A 21,049-nucleotide genomic window follows, 5' to 3' on the forward strand; every position below is an offset into this window, starting at 1 on the left:
TATATATATATATACTTCAGCTCATTACGAAAAGTGCCATTTTTTCAAATTGATCTCATTATTACAGGAACAATATATTGTGAAATGATAACGCTTCCATCTCTCATCACCCTGCACCATCCACCTTAGTCTAAGTGCTGTGATCATCCATGTGCAAAGCCTGTGAGAGGAAAGGGTGCAAAGTGTTGTTTCTGAGGGCGTGGTGTGCACTCCTTCTTCCATCATACGAAACTCCTATTTCATGGCTGACTAGACTGAAGAATTGGAAGAGGGCAAGGAAACAAAGGAACATGGGTAATAAACTCCTTTATGCATCTTTAACCTTGTTAAATTTGCCAATTAATTTGTCAGTGGTGATCACATGTCTTTTAAGTGTTTTACCCGCTAAGGAAGATCCAGTTTCACCATCACAATCTTTGGACACTTCCAGCTAACAATGGGAAAACAAATATTGCTGATTCTCAGACCTTAGGGTTAGATCTGCTGGTGGGGACCGATATATCAGTTTGCCTTTGCAGAGTCAGATTTGTCTATACCTTCCTTTGGTCCTTTTTATAGACTGCAGCCTCTTGCCAGATGCAATCTGTATTGCTTCTGTTGTCTCCCACATAAAGAAACTGTGAGCGGAGAAATATTTCCTTTCATGAGTTCTGCATTTCTTACTTTTGCCATCTTGTGTAGGATCAGTGCGTGCACCCTGCAATTATTGAGCTAAACTCACTCATACTAAATCTATACTTCTAAACAATGCAAGCTCAGGAAAAAAAACATCAAAATGAATAACAGATCACAAGTATAAATCTGAAAATTGGCTACCAGGAGAGAAATCCAGCTATCAGTCCTTATCCTCATAATCACGCATGCTAACAAACAGGGGGCTGCTGAGTGCTCGACTGTTCGATATAAAATGTGAAATTTCTAAAGCCTATTATAACTTTATTGTATTCCCAATGTCATTATAGCTGATTCCTTTTCCCTTTTTTCCATTCAAAACACAATTAAATCTGAGACTGTAACTCTTTGCTCTGTGCCTGCAAAAGTATTTTAAGCACATAAAAAAAGTAAGCCCCATTTCAGAAATCATGTGGGTTTCAAAAGCACCAGGAGGATAGCATTTCAGCACCACCCAGTGGCTGCTTGTGAAACTGTGGTTCATGGACAGACTGCAAACTGCATCCAAAATCTTGCCTTATAAAAAAGACGACAATCTGGCACCTGTTATCTGCTCTTTAGCTTAGAATTTGCACCATTAGCAATGCTGGCCTTTTTAATCAGAAACAGCAGGGGGAAGGTGAAAGCGCCTAAGACAGAAGAGTGTCACATATTTTCCATTACCATTTGCCACTTGCAGAGGCATTACAGTACAGTAGAATAGCTCATAAGCCAAATGGTGTTGTGTAAGTTGTCATTAGAGAGATGCTTCAAACAAAGAAAATAAAGGAGAGAAAAATGTTTATCTGCCTTCAAATAGCTTGATGTGTATTCTCTTTCTTCGGGGTATATCATCAAAACCACATATACTTCAGCCTCCAAAATGTCTTACTTCATTTTGAATTCTATTTCATACAGTCCTAATGATTTTTTCTTTTTCTTTTAAAACACGTCGGCCTAATGGTATTTTTTGTCATTTCTCACCACTATACATCCACCAACAAGCTATTTTGTCCTTTTTGGAGTTTTAATGAATTTTTGCTAAAACTGGTAAGCTAAGGATAGAAAGTTGGTTTGTATCAATTTCAATTGACTTTCACTTTTATCCGTTGAGCCTACGGAGGGAAAAAAATTGCATCCAACCACTGACCTGCTGGTGAAGACACTGTAAAAAAGAGACTCCTTAACTGTGTTTCATTTTGGTGTTAAGGCTCAGTATACCACAGGGACCAGCGAACACACTGATGATGAAAAAGAATGTCCTAGATTTCTGCAGAGGAAAAAAGGGGGCTGCGTAAAAAGAAAAAGAGATTAAAGGATGTGTTTTGACAGTGGTAGCCCAATTCAGACAAAGTCCCTCTCTGCATTGAACGTCTACTCTTTCCAGGCATGTTGTGGATTCGGGTCCAGGTCTTATTTTTTATTATGGTTCAACTCGGAATGAAAAAATAAGTTCTCAAAATAATAAAAAGAAATCATGTGATATTGCTTACAATTTCTAGAAATTGGTCTGAAGTGATCAAGCAATATAGTCTTCTATAAAACTTCATCCCTATATCAACCTTTTCTGCACTCTGTACAACCCCAATCTATTAACCACCTCTTCTTACCTGCCCTTATCCTTGGGTATAGATTTTGTTTTTTTTGTCTCCATTGCTTTTTTGTCGATGGGGCTAAGTTTCCTACTGCTCACTCCAATAATAAATACCCATGAATCTAGGCAAATGGCCTGTTGATGCCAGTGTGAGACAAGGAGTATGAAGGAAAGAGTGTGAGAGAAATCGGCCAGCTGGATAGAGAAGAGTGTGCCCCTCTGAATGGTGAGCGAGAACTGTGAGCGGAAGGATTATGTAAAGAGCAGGCAGAACTTACTTGAAGGTGAGCATGGAGAGAAGATAGAGTATGCTACATATTCACCAAGCAAGCACAAATAAATACACCCATGTTTGCCACACACATTCTTTGATTCTGCTATCCTGTGCCTGCCCTCTGGACTGCTTAGGCCCTGAGGCAACACCTGGAGCTAAATACTTTACAGGGCTTTGACGACAAAGCATCAACAGCAGGTAAGGGAGCCAAACAGAGGATAAAGGAGCTGCTTTGGGTGTGCTTTTCTGTTTGTGCACCTGTTTATGCGTGAGACTGCTTAAGAAGGGAAGACTAACTCCCACTGTTCTAGTTTTCACCTGTGATGCTCCAGAGATGTCACAGATGCCTGCAGACAGGGCCACATGCTGCAGAGAAGACAATATATTTAAGCAACAGCAATGTTGTACCAAAACAAAGAAAAGCCTGAACTAACTGTTTTGTTTTATGGATATCTGTATCCTGCCTTAGAAAAAACTTTCAATATCTCTGATATTTTTTCTTTCTTTTTTTTAATTTCAGGTAATTATGCAAAGTCCTCATGAAAAAGTAGTCTCTGAAACAGCTTGAGTCCAATCATAAATACACATTGATTCAGGTACCAATTGCCTTTTACTTAAAAATAAGAAGGCAATTGCTGGTTTCCTTAAAGAAATCCCACTGTGATTATTAAAGTGATTTTGAAAGAAATCCATTGAAGGCTCCATGTGGAAAAAGAAAAAAAAGATGACCAATAGCTTTTTTGAAATTAATAATGCTTCTGAGAAAAAATAAATAAAAAAATATATATATATATATATATATATATATTTTATATATATATTTAAAAACTGTGGGGAGAAGGCATTATGAACATGTTTAATGATAGGATTTGAATTGAACTTACAAAATATAAAAATGTGATGGTGCCACTGAAAACTGCAAAAAAAACATGATGCAAAGCCTGTGTTTTGGTGAACATTAAACATATGCATCACACAATGTCATATTTACAGCTCTGCTATTGATTTTAGAAAGTACATGCAACATGATTGCTTATTTGTTTGTTGTTTTTCAAGGTCTTTTCAGAGCCTTGCTTGCGGCAACAGCATAAATGGCCAGGACCAGAGAAATAATTTGTTGAGCATGTTTTGAAGTTTCCTTTAAAAAGCATTTTTCACTTGGAGAGAAGTTAATGACTCACTGACGTGAAAAGAAAATGATTATAGCTGAAAATCCCACTCCAATCATCTTTGGATCTATTGTAAAAATGTTTACAGCCGTCTTTTAACTATGATCTGCCATTTTTAGCTAAAATAACATTTTAAAAAACTGTCCTTTTCTTGGACATAGTTTTTGCAGATAAGCACACTTTCTTTAGAAATTTGTTCCTGAGTTGTGGACAAAACTGTTGGCGCAGAGTAACCCCATCCCCACTTCCCATCATCAAACTGTTTTCACACTAGTTTATGCGATGATGACGCAACTGCAGTATCTTCAAGATTAGCTGCCGCACGGGGCCGTTGCAGCCGAACCACCAACGAATCAGCAACTCTGATTGCACGATGTGCATTGCTCGAGAGCCCCGTTGAATTTGCTGGAAGCGCCATTCTTTGCCCCACTGCGTGAGCGGAAGGTTAGTCAGACGCGCCGCCATCGGCGGTTGTTGAAGAGGACTGAGCGATCGGAGGAGTCGCTGATAAGCGGGTTGAGTTGCAGGCGCGACATGACCATATAGACCAGGTGCATGTCTTTGCAATAACACGAATAAAATGAAAACTTTAAATGAAGAAAGATGTTTGAACTATTTTGGTTTGAGCAGTAGCCATTAGCATTGAGAAATTTATATTTTTTGGATGAATTGATTAACCTAATCTTCACAGTATCTATGCAAAAAGGAAATAAACTTATGATCAAAAGAGGAGAACTTCTTCTCCAGGATACTGAACTGACGACCAGCCTCTAGAGACATAGACTAAGCTAAGCTCTCTTTTCACTTTCCCATCATTTAAAATGTGTTCAATCACCTAAAAATAACCACACACATAAAGATTTTCCCAGAGCGAAAACCCCTTACAATCCAACACAACAGTATTTTTTTAGCTTTATAGGCTAAAAACTATTGATTCGTAGCATGTTTCCGCTTGGAATAAAAAAAAGGCTTACAACTTAATTTAAAAAACATTTCTTAAATTAAACCCCATAATATTCAAAAATTAGACCATCTTCTTTAAATCTAACTATTAATGCACAAGCTGACCTTTGTGACTAACGTATTTACATGACATGACTGTACATTCATAAGAGGCGTTATAACTGTAAATCAAAGAAGTGAGGATACGCCAAAGTCCAAGCTCCATTTTCTATCAGCAAATGGTACAAACATTGCTTTTTGTTTTCTATTCTCATTGAAGAAAAGGGAAAGGAAGCCTTTTCTGGTAAGGAAAAAACGACACACGTGTTAAACTGGGAACAACGGAAGAAATACCACATCAAGTGCCTTTTAAAATAATTCCACTCTGTCGTTGTTTATAACATGCCAGTGCCTCCATCTTTTATTCATCAAGACACAGGGCGGCTAGAGGTTCTCTGTCTTCCTCTCATACACTCTGAAATTTCATTTCAAACAGAACCCATTGAGCCATGGAACTGCAGTCTGATTCCCAATGAACTTGTTTTTCTGCAACATAAAAATTCCAGATGCAGAAGAAAAACATGAGTGGAACCTTAGCCTGGCTAATGTAGGGTAGGGGGATTTAAAATAAAACACTATATGACTTTTAACACTATAAACAGGCAGGATTTTCATAACAAGCTGTTGACGGACCTGCACTGAAAACCTTAGTTACAACTGCCCTCACAGGTGGATACAGGTTGCCTTGAGGCCAAAAATGGGCTACCAAAAAAAAACATTTGTGCCAATGTATCAAAATATAGATTCCTGTTCATCTCCAATGTTGGTATTGACTATTGCACTTAAGTATTGATTATTAATTAATAAATGGGAAACTAAATGCATGTGTCATTTAGATATGTTGGGTTATTAGGTGAGTTACCCCAGTGTTTTGTGCTGAAATACCCCCCAGCCCATAGCCTATTAAACGTCTCCATCAGTCACATGACTAAGGGAGCTGCAAGTTGTGTGTGTTACCATTAGCAACAACACAGCACGGCATAAGTGGGTAATTCTAGAATTGTAGTGTGGGAGTTTTAGCCTTATACATTAAAGTTGTTACATGGCCAATTTTATGTTTTTTAGGATAATACGTAATGTGTCTGAGAAAAAAAAAAATCGGCAGTATGAAATTACTGATAATTCTCAAATGGTTTTGAATAATTAATTGGCCTGGTTCAAGTCCCGGCTGGGGGGCCTGAAAAAGAACATCAATGGGGGACCTTTCTGTGTGGAGTTTGCATGTTTTCCCCGTGCATGTGTGGGTTTTCTCCGAGTCTCCAGTTTCCTCCCACCGTCCAAAAACATGCTTCATTGGTTGATTTGTTACTTTAAATTGTCCCTAGGTGTGAGTGTAAGTGTGAAAGGGTGTGTGATATGTGACCCTGCGACAGACTGGCAACCTGTCCAGGGTGTCCCGTGCTTTTGCCCACAAGTGGCCGGGATAGGCTCCGGCAGCCCTGTGACCCCGAAAGGGAATAAACGGAAGAAGATGAATTAAAAAAATAATCTATATGTAATAGAATTATAAAAAGGGGGCATCAACCATCACTAGCACCCAGAGCTATATGGTTCATACCCATTTTTTTCTACTGGCATGCTGTAAGCACCAAGTTGGCGCAAACTTGGTGTACACATAAAAGTAAGGGTAAAGTAGGAGGGAAATAGGTGAGAAGCAGGCATTTGCGTTCAGTCAGTAAGGGACCAATACTCACTTACTAACCTTACATTACCTTACTAACAACTACAGTGTGGCAATTGACTGCATGAAAACTGCTCTGAGTGACCCCTACCCCATCCTACATAATCATGTTCCAAACAGGAAATACCTGTTGGCTCCAAGAAGCCAAAACCCCATAGACTTCTATTGAGAATTAACCCTCGTGCTATCCTATGATCTCACCCTTACATTGACGTGTTATCCTTATCATGACAAAGGTGGATAAAGGTGGAGAGGATTTCATGTAATCCATGGACACCAGTGAAGATCACAAATCATTGAAGAAAAAAGGTTCAGCGCAATGTCTAGTGCAGGGGTTTTCGTTCCACCAGGTGGTTTAGTCCGGCCCACACATGAAGAGCAAAACTCATAAGCTTGTTTAAAAAAGAAGGCACATTTCTAGTCCATTCCTGTGGCGAGTTATGATTTTTTAAAGAAATAACCGAAATGCACACTTCTGCCACTAGGGGGAGCAAAGGAAAAGCAAAACACGTGAAACATCATGTTTGCGCATGCCAACAGTGAAACCTAACAGCTCTGCTTCTGGGTAAGATGCACTTTGTTTCCCTGCGAGCCTCAAGGCTGTTGTGTTGCTATAAGAATGATCAGCAGTGACACAATAATGACCAAAATGTTGTCAAAAAGAAGTGGATTGCTGAGCTTTCCCTTGAAAAATGGACAATTTTCTTTTTAGGCAGGGTGTTTCATTTTTTTTGCATAGCCCCTCTTGAGTTTATTATCGGGATTGCTTCAGTGTCAGATGTAAAATATTCAGTCAGTACAAAACTGAATAGACCTTTTTCTTTTAAGAGAAATTCATTTTATTTGAGATCCATTGGCCTCTGTGAATGAATGTGTAATAATAAGTGATTAGGCAACCATGTTGGTTGAGGCATTTTTTCCAACTGAGTAAATAAACAAAAACAAAACTGTTATTTTGTTTTTATGTTACCGGTCCGGCCCACTTGAGATCAGACGGGTTGAATGTGGCCCCCGAACCAAAATGAGTTTGACACCCCTGGTCTGGTGGGTCTAGATGACCCAACTCCCAATGTTAAAGCGCCTAGGATAGCACAAGGGTTAAACAACTTTTTTCGCTACTTTCCATTGTATTTTTTCTGTAGTGCAAGTTATTCAAGTTATAAACTGGCCAATCAGATGCCTCAATAAAATTATGTGGTCTCACCTTGAACGTTTTTAACAATAACAGATTTATCCGAGCCCACTTTCAAGGGAAAGGGGTGTTGACGTCCAACAAGCTCACTCCTGATTGGCGACAGTGGTTGCCATAGAAATTTTGACCTAGACCGACCTAGGCCAATAACAGCTTACTGCTCCAACATGGCGGCATCTGTATTGCCAGAAAAATGGCAACTGAAATGACCTCCTTTGGTTGGAGCCAGAAGTAAGTCATTTTCTATGGCTGACATCACACTCCAGTCACCACTTCTCATGCAGTCAATAAGTGCAATACGGGCATCATACATGTACCACTTTCATGAGCTGTACAGATACTTCACAAAACACTTACCCCACGTACGACAATTGTACGTTCCATAGCATAACGTTCCTTGATGTGGCCCTACGAGCCTCAAGAAAACTGCAAGACACATCTGCACGCCATTAAAATGTGGCCACTTCTTTCTTTGAGCCTCCATTGACCAAGACAACCCACAAAAGAACCGCAGTACTCATACAGGTCAACCCCCTCTACTGTACATGTGACTAAGAATTGAACTGAGCCTTGGCCTTCGAACCCAGCAAGCTTTATGCATGTGTGCCATCATTTGTGATACACAGAGAAACAAACACAAGAGCTGACAATGCCGACAACTTGCAGACACAAACACATTTTAAAGTGTTCAGAAAAAGACATAGCCTGGAGCAATGACAAATCTTGAAGGTGATTTGATACTCCCTTTCTGAACTGACCACAGTGTATTTGCCCATGCCTCATTAGGCAAACTGCAGGATTTCCCCCTTGTGAATAACTTTTACCTGTTTCTGTTCTTCAGGGATTCAGAGGGATGTCACATATCTCATGTACAGCTGCAACGTTTCCTTTGGGAATACTTTTTACTGCCAGGGGATTTTAAGTCTGTGTGTTTAACAGCAGTTGTCACAGTATTGCACCTTTTATGTTGTGCATAAGAAGAATTTTTATAGTAAAAATGTGGTTTAAAAAGAAAAAAAGACAGGGAGAAACTTCAAACATTCATATTTAGCTGTTTCCACAATCATTTCATAGCTCACGCACATTCAGAACTTAACTCAACCTCATTTATTTTAATTAGATTTTAGAGATTAAAGAAAGAAAAAGGTTTTACTTAGGTTTTTACCTATTAAAAGTCGGTTTTAGGAGCCCATACTGTGGATGTTTATCTTTAAAGATTTCTTTTCCTATGGACTTTTTCAAGACCTTTGAGTTTATTTTCCTCTAGGAAAGAGTGTTTGCTTGTATATCAAAATAGTCAGGGTTTGTAAAAATGCATGGGCTCTGAATGCATGAATGCCTTTGATTTTGCAGACAAACCATAAAAAGGGACACAGATTAAATTAAAGTTCATAGCGAGAATAAAAAAAGGACTGGAAATGGTGTTGCAGAAGCAGAGTTTGTGAAACCTAAGGTTGTGAGATGACAGGTGAAATACAGTGATAGAAATATGGGTGGTGAAAGAAAGAAAAAAGCAAAAGACTGAGCACAAGAGAGTGCTATGTTCTCTAGAAGAGAACATGTACTTGGAACAAGAAGTAAAGCAAATAAGAAGAGCCTTGGAGTACATGGGCTCCAGGGAGGATAGAGTGAAGTACCTTTTGTACTTCCCACCATCAGTAGCTTCTTTTGAATACATCAACCAAAGCATTTCCTTTTTGCAACTCTCACTTTAGAGACGGGCAAAGCTAAAGCTTCTCCCATCGTGGCGATCAAATGGAGTTGTACCTCTGCCTGCACAAATCCCTGCCTCAATGGGTGTTGATGTGCAACGGTTTCATCTCAAAGGGAGACTGCCTACTATGAATATAGGTAACAGCTTCACCTTGGTTGTGAGTCTGCATAGCGTCCAGGGTGATTGGCAAGACTGTGTTACCAAAGTGATCTAAAGCTATCCGTATGCTTATTCCTAAAACCTTTCAAAATTGTCAAAGGACATTTAAAGTTGTGCTTTTATCCCCCCGATGCAATTACCCCCCCCCCCCCCCCCCCTCCAATAAATACATAAATAAAAGACTCAAAAGCTAACAGGTGAGGATCTTGACTGTCCTTTAATTGTTGCTTTTTCTTTTACCTAGATTTTTACTCAAGTGGAGGTCCCCAGGCTATGGTACTATGTGTGTGGGTGAAAGAGAGGCATTGCAGCCAGAAGTAGAAGAGAGATTGCATTCGAGACAGCAAGTGTTGCATGTTGCCAGTGGAGGATGATAATTAAACCAGTGGAAATGTGGAAATGGAACAGCCTAAAACTGTCGTGGACAACATGCTCAAAATAAAGTTAACTTAGTTGAATCCATGCAGCTGTAGCTAAAAGCCACAAGGGCAAGAAACCTAAAGAAAATGACCATGTTACCCCGGTCACATGACTCAACCTGAGCCTGATTTGTTGGTGCAGACATAACAGCTTGAAACGATGAGAAAGATGAAAAGAAAACATTTTACAGAACTGTGAATTAATGAGACAGATCTGATCGAATGGAGACATACTGAGATTAAAATCATTAATTTTAAATATCCGAGAAAACAGACTTTATTGAATGAACTAATGACGGTGTTAGTGACAATCATGCATCTGTATTTCTGACAAAGGGTCAGGATTTTCCTTTTCCTGTCCTTGGACTCAACTGAAAAAAACCAGCAGGCTGGTATCACTAATCTTCCTTAAAGAAGTTGTGATTTGAACTGAGGATTTTATTGACTTTACAGAATCTGACTGACATGATTAAACTGGACTCTGAAATAGCATTCAGGTTTAACAGTAGAATTTGTGATTTATCCATCTGAATATATTTTCACACAATTTTTTATATTTAATATGAAGGTTTTAATTTCCATATATAAACTGAACGTTGCTTTGTCTCTATAAATGGTCTGAAATGTATAGCATCTATTATCGTGGTGTTTTCCTCTCACAGCCTTGAAATGATTCAAGTTGAAGGGTCACAAGTGTCACAAGGATACAGAAAGATAAACAATGAGAACACAGTTACATTACATGAGTGATTTTAAACATTTTGTTGGAATAGGAGGGCAAGTATTGCCAAACAGTTAATTATAAAGAAAACACATACTGTAAGTACTACTTGACCTTAGTCGCTTCTTGCAATCTAAAAAAGTGATTTGTAAGTTTTCTTCTGAAAAACCCAACAGTACAGTGTGTTTTTATGCCCAACTTTGATGAATTTATATGCTCATATTTTTGTGCCTTTTTCAGAGGAGATGCAGTGTAGAAAGTGGAAGTGCCTCAGGGACACCAACATAAAGCAGTAAAGGAAAAAGCTGGAGAAAGATTGGGTGAGCAGCAAGGTCAGAAAGAAAGTGGAGATGCTCTGCGGTCTTGCCTTTTTACAACCCCTTTGGAATCCCCAGAGAGACCAGCAGTAACATGGGTTAGACAGTCAAAGTATACTGGACCTTTGCAGAACATACTCAGCGGCATCAGGAGACAGAAACTCTCAATGGAGATTGGAGTACAAGTGAAGCCACTGAAATACAAAACATGAAGAATCCATATGGTAAACCTTTAGACTGCAACTTTTTAAAAATCTTTTTTTTTTTACTTTCAGTGGTATTATTGATAAAAAAATGATACAGAAACAGTAATTCATTTTAACAACAATTAAATACATGTCATAATTTGTGGTTGCTGAAACGATTCATAGTTGATATTGGTTTATTTTAAACAATCTGATTAGATTCAATCTATAATGGATCCAGGACATCTTTAGCCAAAACATCAACCAGTGTGACCCAAAGATACATAACTGGGTACTGAACAGAGCAGGAAAATCCATTTACATTTTACTTCTCTAAAGTTCAGCCCACTGTTGTTTTTCCACATAAAAGTAATACAAACTGAACAATCTACAGCACAGTGTATGGTCACATGTCTTTGCTAAATTAAAGTGTTTTCACACATTGGACTGGAATGATGGCGTTATCAGTTTTTGCTGCCATCACGTGTGTTGTCCGCTGTAATGGCAGTTGATCATTTTTACATTATAGTAACATAAATCTACCATTCCTAGATGGATTATAATCTTTTCTTTTTTTTTTTTTATTTCGAAACAATTTTATAAGGGTGGATTTGATTAACAGCTTGCTTTAGACAGATTGATCTGGTTGGATCATAGGAAAATAAATTGATTCATCGATTACACAGGCGATAAATAAAAGCATTTCAACTTTTTCACTGATGTGTGTTTCCAAATGGATTTATGTGGTGTTGGCAGGCGCTCGCCCTGAATGATCTGCTCAGCTTTTTTGACATTTCAACACTAAACCCATGTTCTGTTGGTTTGTTGATTTAAAAAAAAAGACCTTTAAAGAAAATTATATGGATCAGATTTAAAGATCTATACACCCTTATACATCCCTTATTAAAAAGAACAGAAAAAATATTAGTTTTTACTAAGGATTGCTGCATTTTTATCTTAAAAGAAATTCAGTTCCAGTACAAACATTTGAATTTTTCCCTTCAGTGGCAACTTTCATTTTTCATACTCAGCAGTTTTTATTGAGCCAAATGATGACCATTTTTATGTCTCCTTAAATTCATAGCCCACCTATGCCTTTTTCTTGCTCGTTCATTTCCAACCAGGGAAAGTTTGTGACCGTAGTTAAGTGGAATGCTGGGTCGATTGCTCTCAGGGAGTGACCTCATACGGATTTCCCAGAGAGGGAACGTCTCATCACAGACAAAGACATGCAGCCAGGGTCCTATGTGGTCACAAACTTTAGAGAGTGTCAGACTGAAAAGAACAACCAAACAGAAACACCTGTTGCTTGTCCTCAACTGCAAAGCATACTCAGAAGGAGATTTTAACAAGATCAATCTTTGAACAAGTTTTAGAAACTATGAGAGTCTACTGTTTCTAAAACTGTCATGCAGCACCGGACTTCCAGTTGTGCATTGTTACTCTGTGGTTTTATGGCATTGTAAACACTGATCACAGCTATTGTGGAACTTTCTTTTAAAGTTGTACACTAATAATCTTTTAATGTATTGTAAAAGCATTCCCAGTGGTCTTTTGATTATGATTGTCGTTTATTGCCAAAATCAAAAATAATTTGCACCCGGCCTTTGTTTTAATTTACTCTTTCTTAGCAAAAACCTACCCTGTGTATGTGTGTGTGTGTGTGTTTTGTTTGTTTTGCATTTGTGCATGTGTTTGTGTGTAAAGCTTACTAAAAATTGTTATTCTGAAGCACATTTCAGAATTGTTTTCACAGATATTTTTTTGTCAACCAGTGTTGAAAATTGAAAAACAGTAATTGTTAAGCAAAGACAGCTGGGTCTATTTTGAAATGTGAGAATTAGTCTGACACAGAGAAAAAAAAAGATAAATGAATACAGTCAGCAGGTAGCCTGCCCTTCGGGTACAAAAGAGGTGCTGTTTAGTCATTCTGTGTCCACATGGTGGGGCATCTCATTACAACTCATCTAATTTCAGGCTATTGCATTTTATTGTAATGCATGTTCTTGAATGATTCATAATCTAGATTTATATGTGTGTGGGTGTGTGCAAATTTTTGTGTGTGAATATATACACATATATCAATATATACAAGTATATGTTAACATTTGAAATGTGAACACGTTTTGTATTTTTATTGGTAATTTCAATCGGGAAACTTGTGTCATGGTGCAGGGTGGCTCGAGAGCCGGTTGGACCCAGACGCAGAGGTGGAGGCATGAGGATCAGAGTCTAGAGGGTTTAATGAACAAACAAAAGGCGCTGCAGAGCAGGATGACAAAACTAAACAAAACTCACTGTGGCGTGGAACAAGAAACGAGGAACATGGCATGACAAGGACAACCAGGACAGGAATAACTAATGGACCAACCCTGGAGGAAGGCAGAGACCAGACTTATATACAGACAGGGCAGACAAGACACAGGTGGACACGATCAGGGCTGATGGGGACCAAAGGAAGTAAAACTTAAGAAAACAGACAAGACAGGAGACTTTCAAAATAAAACAGGAAACAGAAACAAGACAGAACAAGGACCAAAAACAAGACAAGTTCAAATCATGACAACTTGTTACATAAAATTACTACACAAGAACTGAAATATTTCAAGCCTTTGGTTCTTGTCATTTTCAAGACTTAAAGATAATTTTAACCTAAAATAAGTGTTTTAGAAAAGCGGATCATCATATTAATCAAAAAAGCATGTTTTAGGCACACAATCAGGCATCTGAAAACGTCGTCCATTTATATGCGTCCAATATTTTGTTGGGCCTCATTTTACAAGAAAACTGCATTAATGTACAACCATAGCATAGCAGTTTTGTTCTGTGGCTCTGTGTAAGTTAAATAAAAGCCCAAGTTGCAGTGATAGCTGCATGATGATTAGCTGCATTGTTGCCTCTGGGATCTCCCATCTTCTCCTTGACAATAGTCTACTGATTTCCCATTCTGTTTCAGTTAGGTCCAGTTTGTTGGCCAATTAAGCACTGTAATACCATAGTGAATGAACCAGCTTTTGGTACCTTTGGTAATGTGCACAGGTGCCAAGTCCTGCTGGAAAAACAAAAAAAATCAGCATCTCCACATAACCAGTCAGCAGAGGACAGCTTAAAGTGCTTTTGTGTTCCCTACTAAAGAACTACATTGACAATGGACTTAATAAAACACCTGGATCAACACCAGAAGATGACATATAACTCAAAATATCAATGCCTTTGCATGCTTCATATTGGACTTTTAACAGCATGTATTCATTACTTTTATCCCTTGAGATTCTGGGACATTGATTTTTAATTGAATTATACCAATTACCTACATTTCAAAAGTGAGCTGAGGACCCGGGATTAACAATACTGTTATTTTTTTTTCCCCTTTGCTCTCTGAGTGACAAGGAATGTGATGTGTTTGTATGTATGTCTTAGTTAACTTCTTGTGATGCTTTGCCAAATGTGACAGAACAGACTTTATATCAATCTGTTCTAGACTGGTGTTTTTGACCAGTTTAAAATAATTTTCTTAGTTATTTATGCTAAAATATCAATGAGGATTTTTTCCCTTCTCTGTTATTTTTTTTTTTTTTTATCTACATCCAAACTGAGCACAAACAAGAAGAAGACTCAATAGACATGAGGTGCTCAGGGACATCTTAAACAGTTTCCTCTGCTCTGGGTAATCCACAGCATTGCATCATTAATAAGGCTGCACCTCCACAATGAACAGCAGCTGTGACAGTGGTTTTAAAAAAAGATTTCTGAATTAAACCACTACACAAGGACACATTTCCAACTTTGATATTTAAAACTAATAAAGAGCACTTGGAGAAGATAAAACTGAGCCAAGTCTGCTGCAGTCTGCGACCATTGTGTTGGACCAAGGAAGCTCTAGTGTTTCTAAAAAGTCTTGATTAACTGAAGGGCAGCCAGTGTGAGCACGTCGGTTATAGCAGATGGTGTTTTGTCTTTTTGCTATTTAATTGAGATTGTAACAATTTTTTCTATACAATAAAAAAAAAAAAAAAACTTTTTCTTTTGAGAAACTGAGAAAACGATCTGGTATGAAACATTTTCAAAGCCCAGTCAGCATGTTTTAAAAAAAAAAAAAAAAATCTGGCCTTCATTTCCCTGTTATAAATCAAAAGTTTTGTTTGGCCAGAATATTTGAACAAGCAGCCATACATTCATTCACAGAACGTTTATAAAGACTAATGAATACTACAGAAAACAGTGCAATTGTTGCTTTTTCACCTCCTTTTTTCATATACATATACTTTCCTTTAAATCTACTTGGTATAATTGTTTGAAATATGTAAAAATATTTCACGCACATTCTTATTTCAAAAGCTTTTTATGCTTTGTATTTATGCTGTTTTTCACATACAGTGGGGCAAAAAAGTATTTAGTCAGCCACCAATTGTGCAACTTCTCCAACTTAAAAAGATGAATGTCATGTAATTTTCTTCATAAGTATACTGTACCTCAACTATGAGAGACAACATAAGAAAGAAAAAAACAGAAAATCACACTGTTTGATTTTTTAAGACTTTATTTGTAAATCATGGTGGAAAATAAGCATTTGGTCAATAACAAAAGTTCAGCTCTGTACTTTGTTATATACCTATTGTTGACAATGACAGCAGTCAAACATTTTCAGTACGCCTTTTCACAAACTGTTGCTGTTGTTTTTCTTTTCTTTTGTTTTCTTTTGTTTTGTTGTTTTGGCCCATTCCTCCATGCAGATCTCCTCTAGAGCAGAGATCTTTTGGGGCTGTTGCTGGGCAACATGGACTTTCAACCCCCCCCCCCAAATATTTATGGGGTTGAGATCTGGAGCCTGAATAGGCCATTCCAGGACCTTGAAATTCTTCTCACAAAGCAACTCCTTCGTTACCCAGGCGGTGTGTTTGGGATCGTTGTCATGCTGGAAGACCCAGCCATGTTTCATCTTCAATGCCCTTGCTGATGGAAGGAGGTTTTCACTCAGAATCTGATCATACACGGCCCCATTCATTCTTTCCTTTACACTGATCAGCCGTCCTGGTCCCTTTGCTAAAAAACAGCCCCAAATCCTGATGTTTCCACCCTCATGCTTTACAGTGGGTATGATGTTCTTTGGATGCAACTCAGCATGTTTGGAAGAGAAAGGCAGCTGTTAGATGGCAGCTTTGTCACGTTAAACTGACACTTAACTCAGCAAAATCAAAGATAAGAAAAAGGTGAGATGACACACAATGCATCCAAAATGTTTTGGGCTCTGGCAGTTTTATCACGCTAAGTTGAGCTCAGAGTAATCAGCAAAATCAAAGATAGGAAAAAAGCGATATTTGACACAACGCATGCAAAAATTGCAAATGCAAAAAAAGTTTTTGAATCCAAAAAATAAAATTGAAAGCAAAATAAAAAATAATTGAAAGGCAAATATTTAATATTTTCATTTGCAACTTAAGAAGTTTTGTGTGCAAAGTAGTGGCAGAAATATCACTCCATAGATTTTCATATCATTTTTTCTTGACACAATAAGTCTATGTCTATCCAATTAATTATATAGTTGTCTAATTAAAAAAAAAAAAAAGGTGGAGTGTTACACATAATTGTCAGCCTCAACTAAAAATAGCTTGAAATCTGAAGGGGAACAAGATAACTACCCAAACTGATTCTGTCAATTTAGGACAAAAACCAAAGAGAAAACCAAATTTGTGTCTTTCAGGAGAGGTGAGCTTCCCCAGATGACAAGAAGGAAGCAGCCATTCATATGAAGTAGTCTGACCTTTGTTCAAGGGTCAGCTGAAGTGCCACCTTTATTAAAACATAACCATCTCTGACGTTAGAGCTCAGTAATACAACACTCATCAGCTGCTGAAAGGTAAGGACCCCTGATCCCCTTTTTGTTTGAAAGCGCTACAAAAAAACAAAAAAAGGGTTTTTGTGTTTCTTGGTGTTTCCCAGTGTTTCCTTTTGGATGTCACAACCAGTGCTTGGAAAAGTGACATAGTTTAAACAATGTTAACATGTATTTGCTATCATCATTTTGAAAAGAGGAAACAAAAGTTTTCTGTAAAAAAAGAAAGAAAATTAACAAGTCCCTATGGCTTTCTCATTTTATTTTGTTTCTTAACCACTGTTATAATCCCATTCTATTTACTCTTTTTTCCCCCAATTAAATCAATTCATTCTGTCAATCCAAATTTTGATGTTTTACAGTATGCATAATGTTTTATGTGATTGTCTTTGAAAGGGATACAATTACTATCATACTGTATACTTATTTGAGCCATTTCTTAAATGTAAATATTTTTCGTGCCAACTTAAATTTGCTTCAGTGGAAAATTCCCTTTTTTGATCAAATCAATATTTCCCTTTGTTAATTTAGCTTTTATTGTCTCATCATTTTATTAAATATTGTCAGATGTTTGATAAGAAGAAAAAGCATAGTAGCTGTGTGTCACTACAGCATTTTCGGGAGAAGTATGCCTGTTTGCAGCTAAAGCCTCTAACTTTATGTATGAGAAAAGAAACGTGTTGGTTTGAAAGATCAGCATCGTTTTACAGGAAACTACGTAAGACTGAAATGACTTCTTGACTTTATTTATGGATAGTCAGCCTTTATAAAGTTGTCCGTCATACAGATCAGCCAGAATAACCTGAAGAATATTGACAGAATGCACACAAAAGGTAATCTTCAGTGAAAAAAATAACGTTTCTTAGATTACACAACAGTAGCAGTTGTTTGAATTAACTAATTTGATAAACTGTGAGAAATGATCGTGTTGGGATTTAATTAGGAATTTATTTGTATTTATTTTAACATGTGCTTCTTCAGTCCTGCAGCAGGGTCTATGGGCTTTGTTGCTGTGGCCCCATCTTTTCACTGTAAGTGTCCCGCTAGAGTGCAGAGATGATCAGGCTAGTCTCGCACGCTGTCCCTCCATCTCCCAGGAAAAACTTCTCGACCGAGTCATCCATCATGCTGAGCTCATCTACCGTGTTTCAGAGGAATCATGCTCCTTGTTTGTAAGTATCTGGAGAAGTACTGAAAACAGCGTACTACTTATTTCATTTACTGAGCAGTAGTTCTTTATAAAGTTTTAATACTATATTTTTAATACTGCAAACTATATTTTCCATAAAATAATCAATTTCTGTTTTTATTTATATTTAAATACTTTGGTTTTACTGTGTTCCTTTTAATAACAGTAATCAAATTCAAATGTCTGCAATGAATACTTTTGTTTTGAGAGAGAACATACTGAATGCCCAGAACTGTACATTAATCCTTTATTTTGGGGCCATTTACTGAAAAACAATCATCTTCTTTAAATGCTTTACTAGGTAAAAATGCAACTCTTGTTTCATTTTTCTTATAAAAGTTCTACTTACAATGAAAAGTTAGTAGTAAAATATTTTCTTTTTACTTTTAGATTTTTTCTGACCTAACACAATGCACGGCTAGAAGCACATTTGCTTCACTTAAGATGCTTGGTCTGGGCCTCAGAATTTTTGTCTTATGCTAAAACATTTTCTTCCAAAAACAAGCCCTACAGCAGTCCAATATAAATCTGATTTCATTACGCATCCAGAGTGAATAAACAACTTTTATTGCGGCGTGTTTTACAATAGTCATTCAGAACAGAAGTAATCATGGGTTTTCACTGAGAATTGTCAAGCTTTTGTTTGCTGCTTTGCTGCTTTGTCTGTCTAAATAATTCAAATTTCACTCTGTAATATTGCTGCACCATGATACCATGGATAATATTATTCTGGCAAAAAGAACACATTTTGTAAATACAAATGAGCAATGAACAACGTTAATGTCTGTTGATAGCCTAGAAAAATGTGATTTTTTTATATCTTGCTTTTCTTGTAACTGGGCATTTTACTACAGGAAGAGATGTTCATCCCACTGCCTTTGAGGCTCCAGAGTAACCAGGGTGGTTACGCCTGCATCACCAAAGCATTACCCATCCCCAGCTCCAAAAGTGAAATCCAACAGCTATCTGTAAGTGGCGTTTGTTTTTGTCCACTTGTTACAAGGTGTCCCTAGCCAGGATTCTGCACTAAACAGTGCTGGAAAAACGGTATTACAAAATGTGTGTAAGGGAGTTCATTGGTTTTACATTGTTGTTTGTTTGATGCATGTTTGAGGTTCAGGCCTAGCCTTATTTTTGTCCTATCCTGTCCATAATTAATTTGTGCTGCAGATATTTTTTTGTCTGATCTCCAATCAGAATAGCCTCCTCAGAAAAAGTATCAAAAAGTAGAAATTTAGAGGGAACTTTAGGAAATTTAGCAGTTTCTTGATATCTCTTATTTAAAAACAGTGTAACCCTTGTGCTATCCTAGGGACTTTAATGTTGGGAGTTGGGTCATCTAGACCCACTAGACAATGCTCTGAACCTTTTTTCTTCAATTATTTGTGATCTTCACTGGTGTCCATGGATTCTATGAAATCTGTCCACCTTTATCCACCTTTGTCATGGTGGAAACATTTTTACAAGTGACATGTATTAGTGATATCAATAATGACCCCTTCATGCCTGATTTTATTTCCAATAATATAAATAAATGTCCCTTAAACGTTTTTTTTTTTTTTTCAAGGTGCTAAATGAAGTGAAATCTTGGATTATTAGTATGTTGCAACTTAGTGACATACGGCATGAAAGGGTTAACCAGTATGAATGCAAATTTCAATTTATCTTTACCTTTTCTAAAAAGCTGACTGAAGACTCTCTCTGGGGTCTTCAAAGTTGCAAAAAAACATATTTTCTTGGATTTAAACCTGATTTTCAAGCTTTGAAAAAAATAAATGTTGTGATATATTGTCAGAATGTTTTTTTTATGTATCTCATTTTTTTTTTTTAAACAAAATTAAATTTTTCAAAAAAAGTCTGTGATCAGTGCTTTTATTTTCATGTCATCACATGTTTTTTTGCAGGATAAATGGCTGCTGCATTCTGTGCTGATGCTGGTCCAGTCTTGGATCGAACCTTTGGTTTACCTCCAAATGACGCTGGATCGCTACGACCATGCTCCTGACATGCTGCTGAACAAGACCAAGTGGGTGTCTGAGAAACTGATCAGTCTGGAGCAAGGCGTGGTGGTGCTCATCAAGAAGGTGGGTCACATCTCTTTTATTTTATTTGATTTTGACAAATCCTGTCTGTTGCATTCATGAAGCACAGGTTTTTCTTTATATGGAGAATATTTCCTGTTTTTCAGCAGATGTTGGATGAAGGAGCAATGACCACGACATACTCCGAACAAGGTGCCTTCCAGTATGACGTCCAGCTGGAGATGCTGGAATATGTAATGAGGGATTATACCTTACTCACCTGCTTGAAGAAAGACGCCCATAAGATGGAGACTTTCCTAAAGCTCCTGAAATGCCGTCAAACTGACAAATACAACTGTGCATAAAACATAAACTGCAGCTTTTGAATAATAAATTTCTTGGCTTTCAAAGAATTTGTGAGGTTGCTAGTGTTCTTAAACATATGACCATGCCTTGAGCACTTTAAGCTTGCTGGTAATGCAGTACATTCCTTATTGATTGTTTTGGAACTCCTTCATACAAAACTTAGCATGCCCCCTCTTTGACTTACTACATTCTAGATTTTTATTATATTTATTTTTGCTTAGTTGTTATTTTAACCTGGCAGAGCCAAGAGATGGAAAACTCCCACAAGATTATTTGTGCACTGAGCTGTCAGAGAATTTGCATTCCCTGCCATTGATTTCCATTTCTTTTGTTCGTAGCGGGAGTTTGTATTCTTTGCTGGCTTTTGCAGTGTTTTGATTATCCTCATGGTCCCTCGAGTATTAAATGAGAGTTAAATAGAGTTGGTATTCAGTCTGCATGGGGAAAATGTAATACTCTAACAAGGGAAGTCTCAGGAAAAGAACACCGCTAAACAAAAGAAACGAGCAGTGGAATAAGGTTAAAGAGGGACTAAATGAGCAGAAAAGAAACCCAGGACATA

The 21,049-nt window shown here is 37.5% G+C and overlaps 1 protein-coding gene across 2 annotated transcripts; it reads left to right on the forward strand.

Moving 5' to 3' along the window:
- The first annotated feature begins 17,707 nt into the window (after positions 1-17,707).
- On the forward strand, positions 17,708-20,534 carry LOC100049402 (somatolactin precursor). 2 transcript variants are annotated; one of them, XM_011482841.2, is made up of 5 exons: positions 17,708-17,744; positions 17,893-18,083; positions 18,955-19,068; positions 20,005-20,184; positions 20,289-20,534. In XM_011482841.2, exons 1-5 carry the CDS (start codon positions 17,732-17,734, stop codon positions 20,484-20,486), a joined length of 696 nt encoding a protein of 231 aa, XP_011481143.1. In that variant the 5' UTR covers positions 17,708-17,731; the 3' UTR covers positions 20,487-20,534.
- Positions 20,535-21,049: the final 515 nt, after the last annotated feature.

The sequence above is a fragment of the Oryzias latipes genome, chromosome 13 (genome assembly GCF_002234675.1).
Source record: "Oryzias latipes chromosome 13, ASM223467v1".
NCBI classification, from domain to species: domain Eukaryota; kingdom Metazoa; phylum Chordata; class Actinopteri; order Beloniformes; family Adrianichthyidae; genus Oryzias; species Oryzias latipes.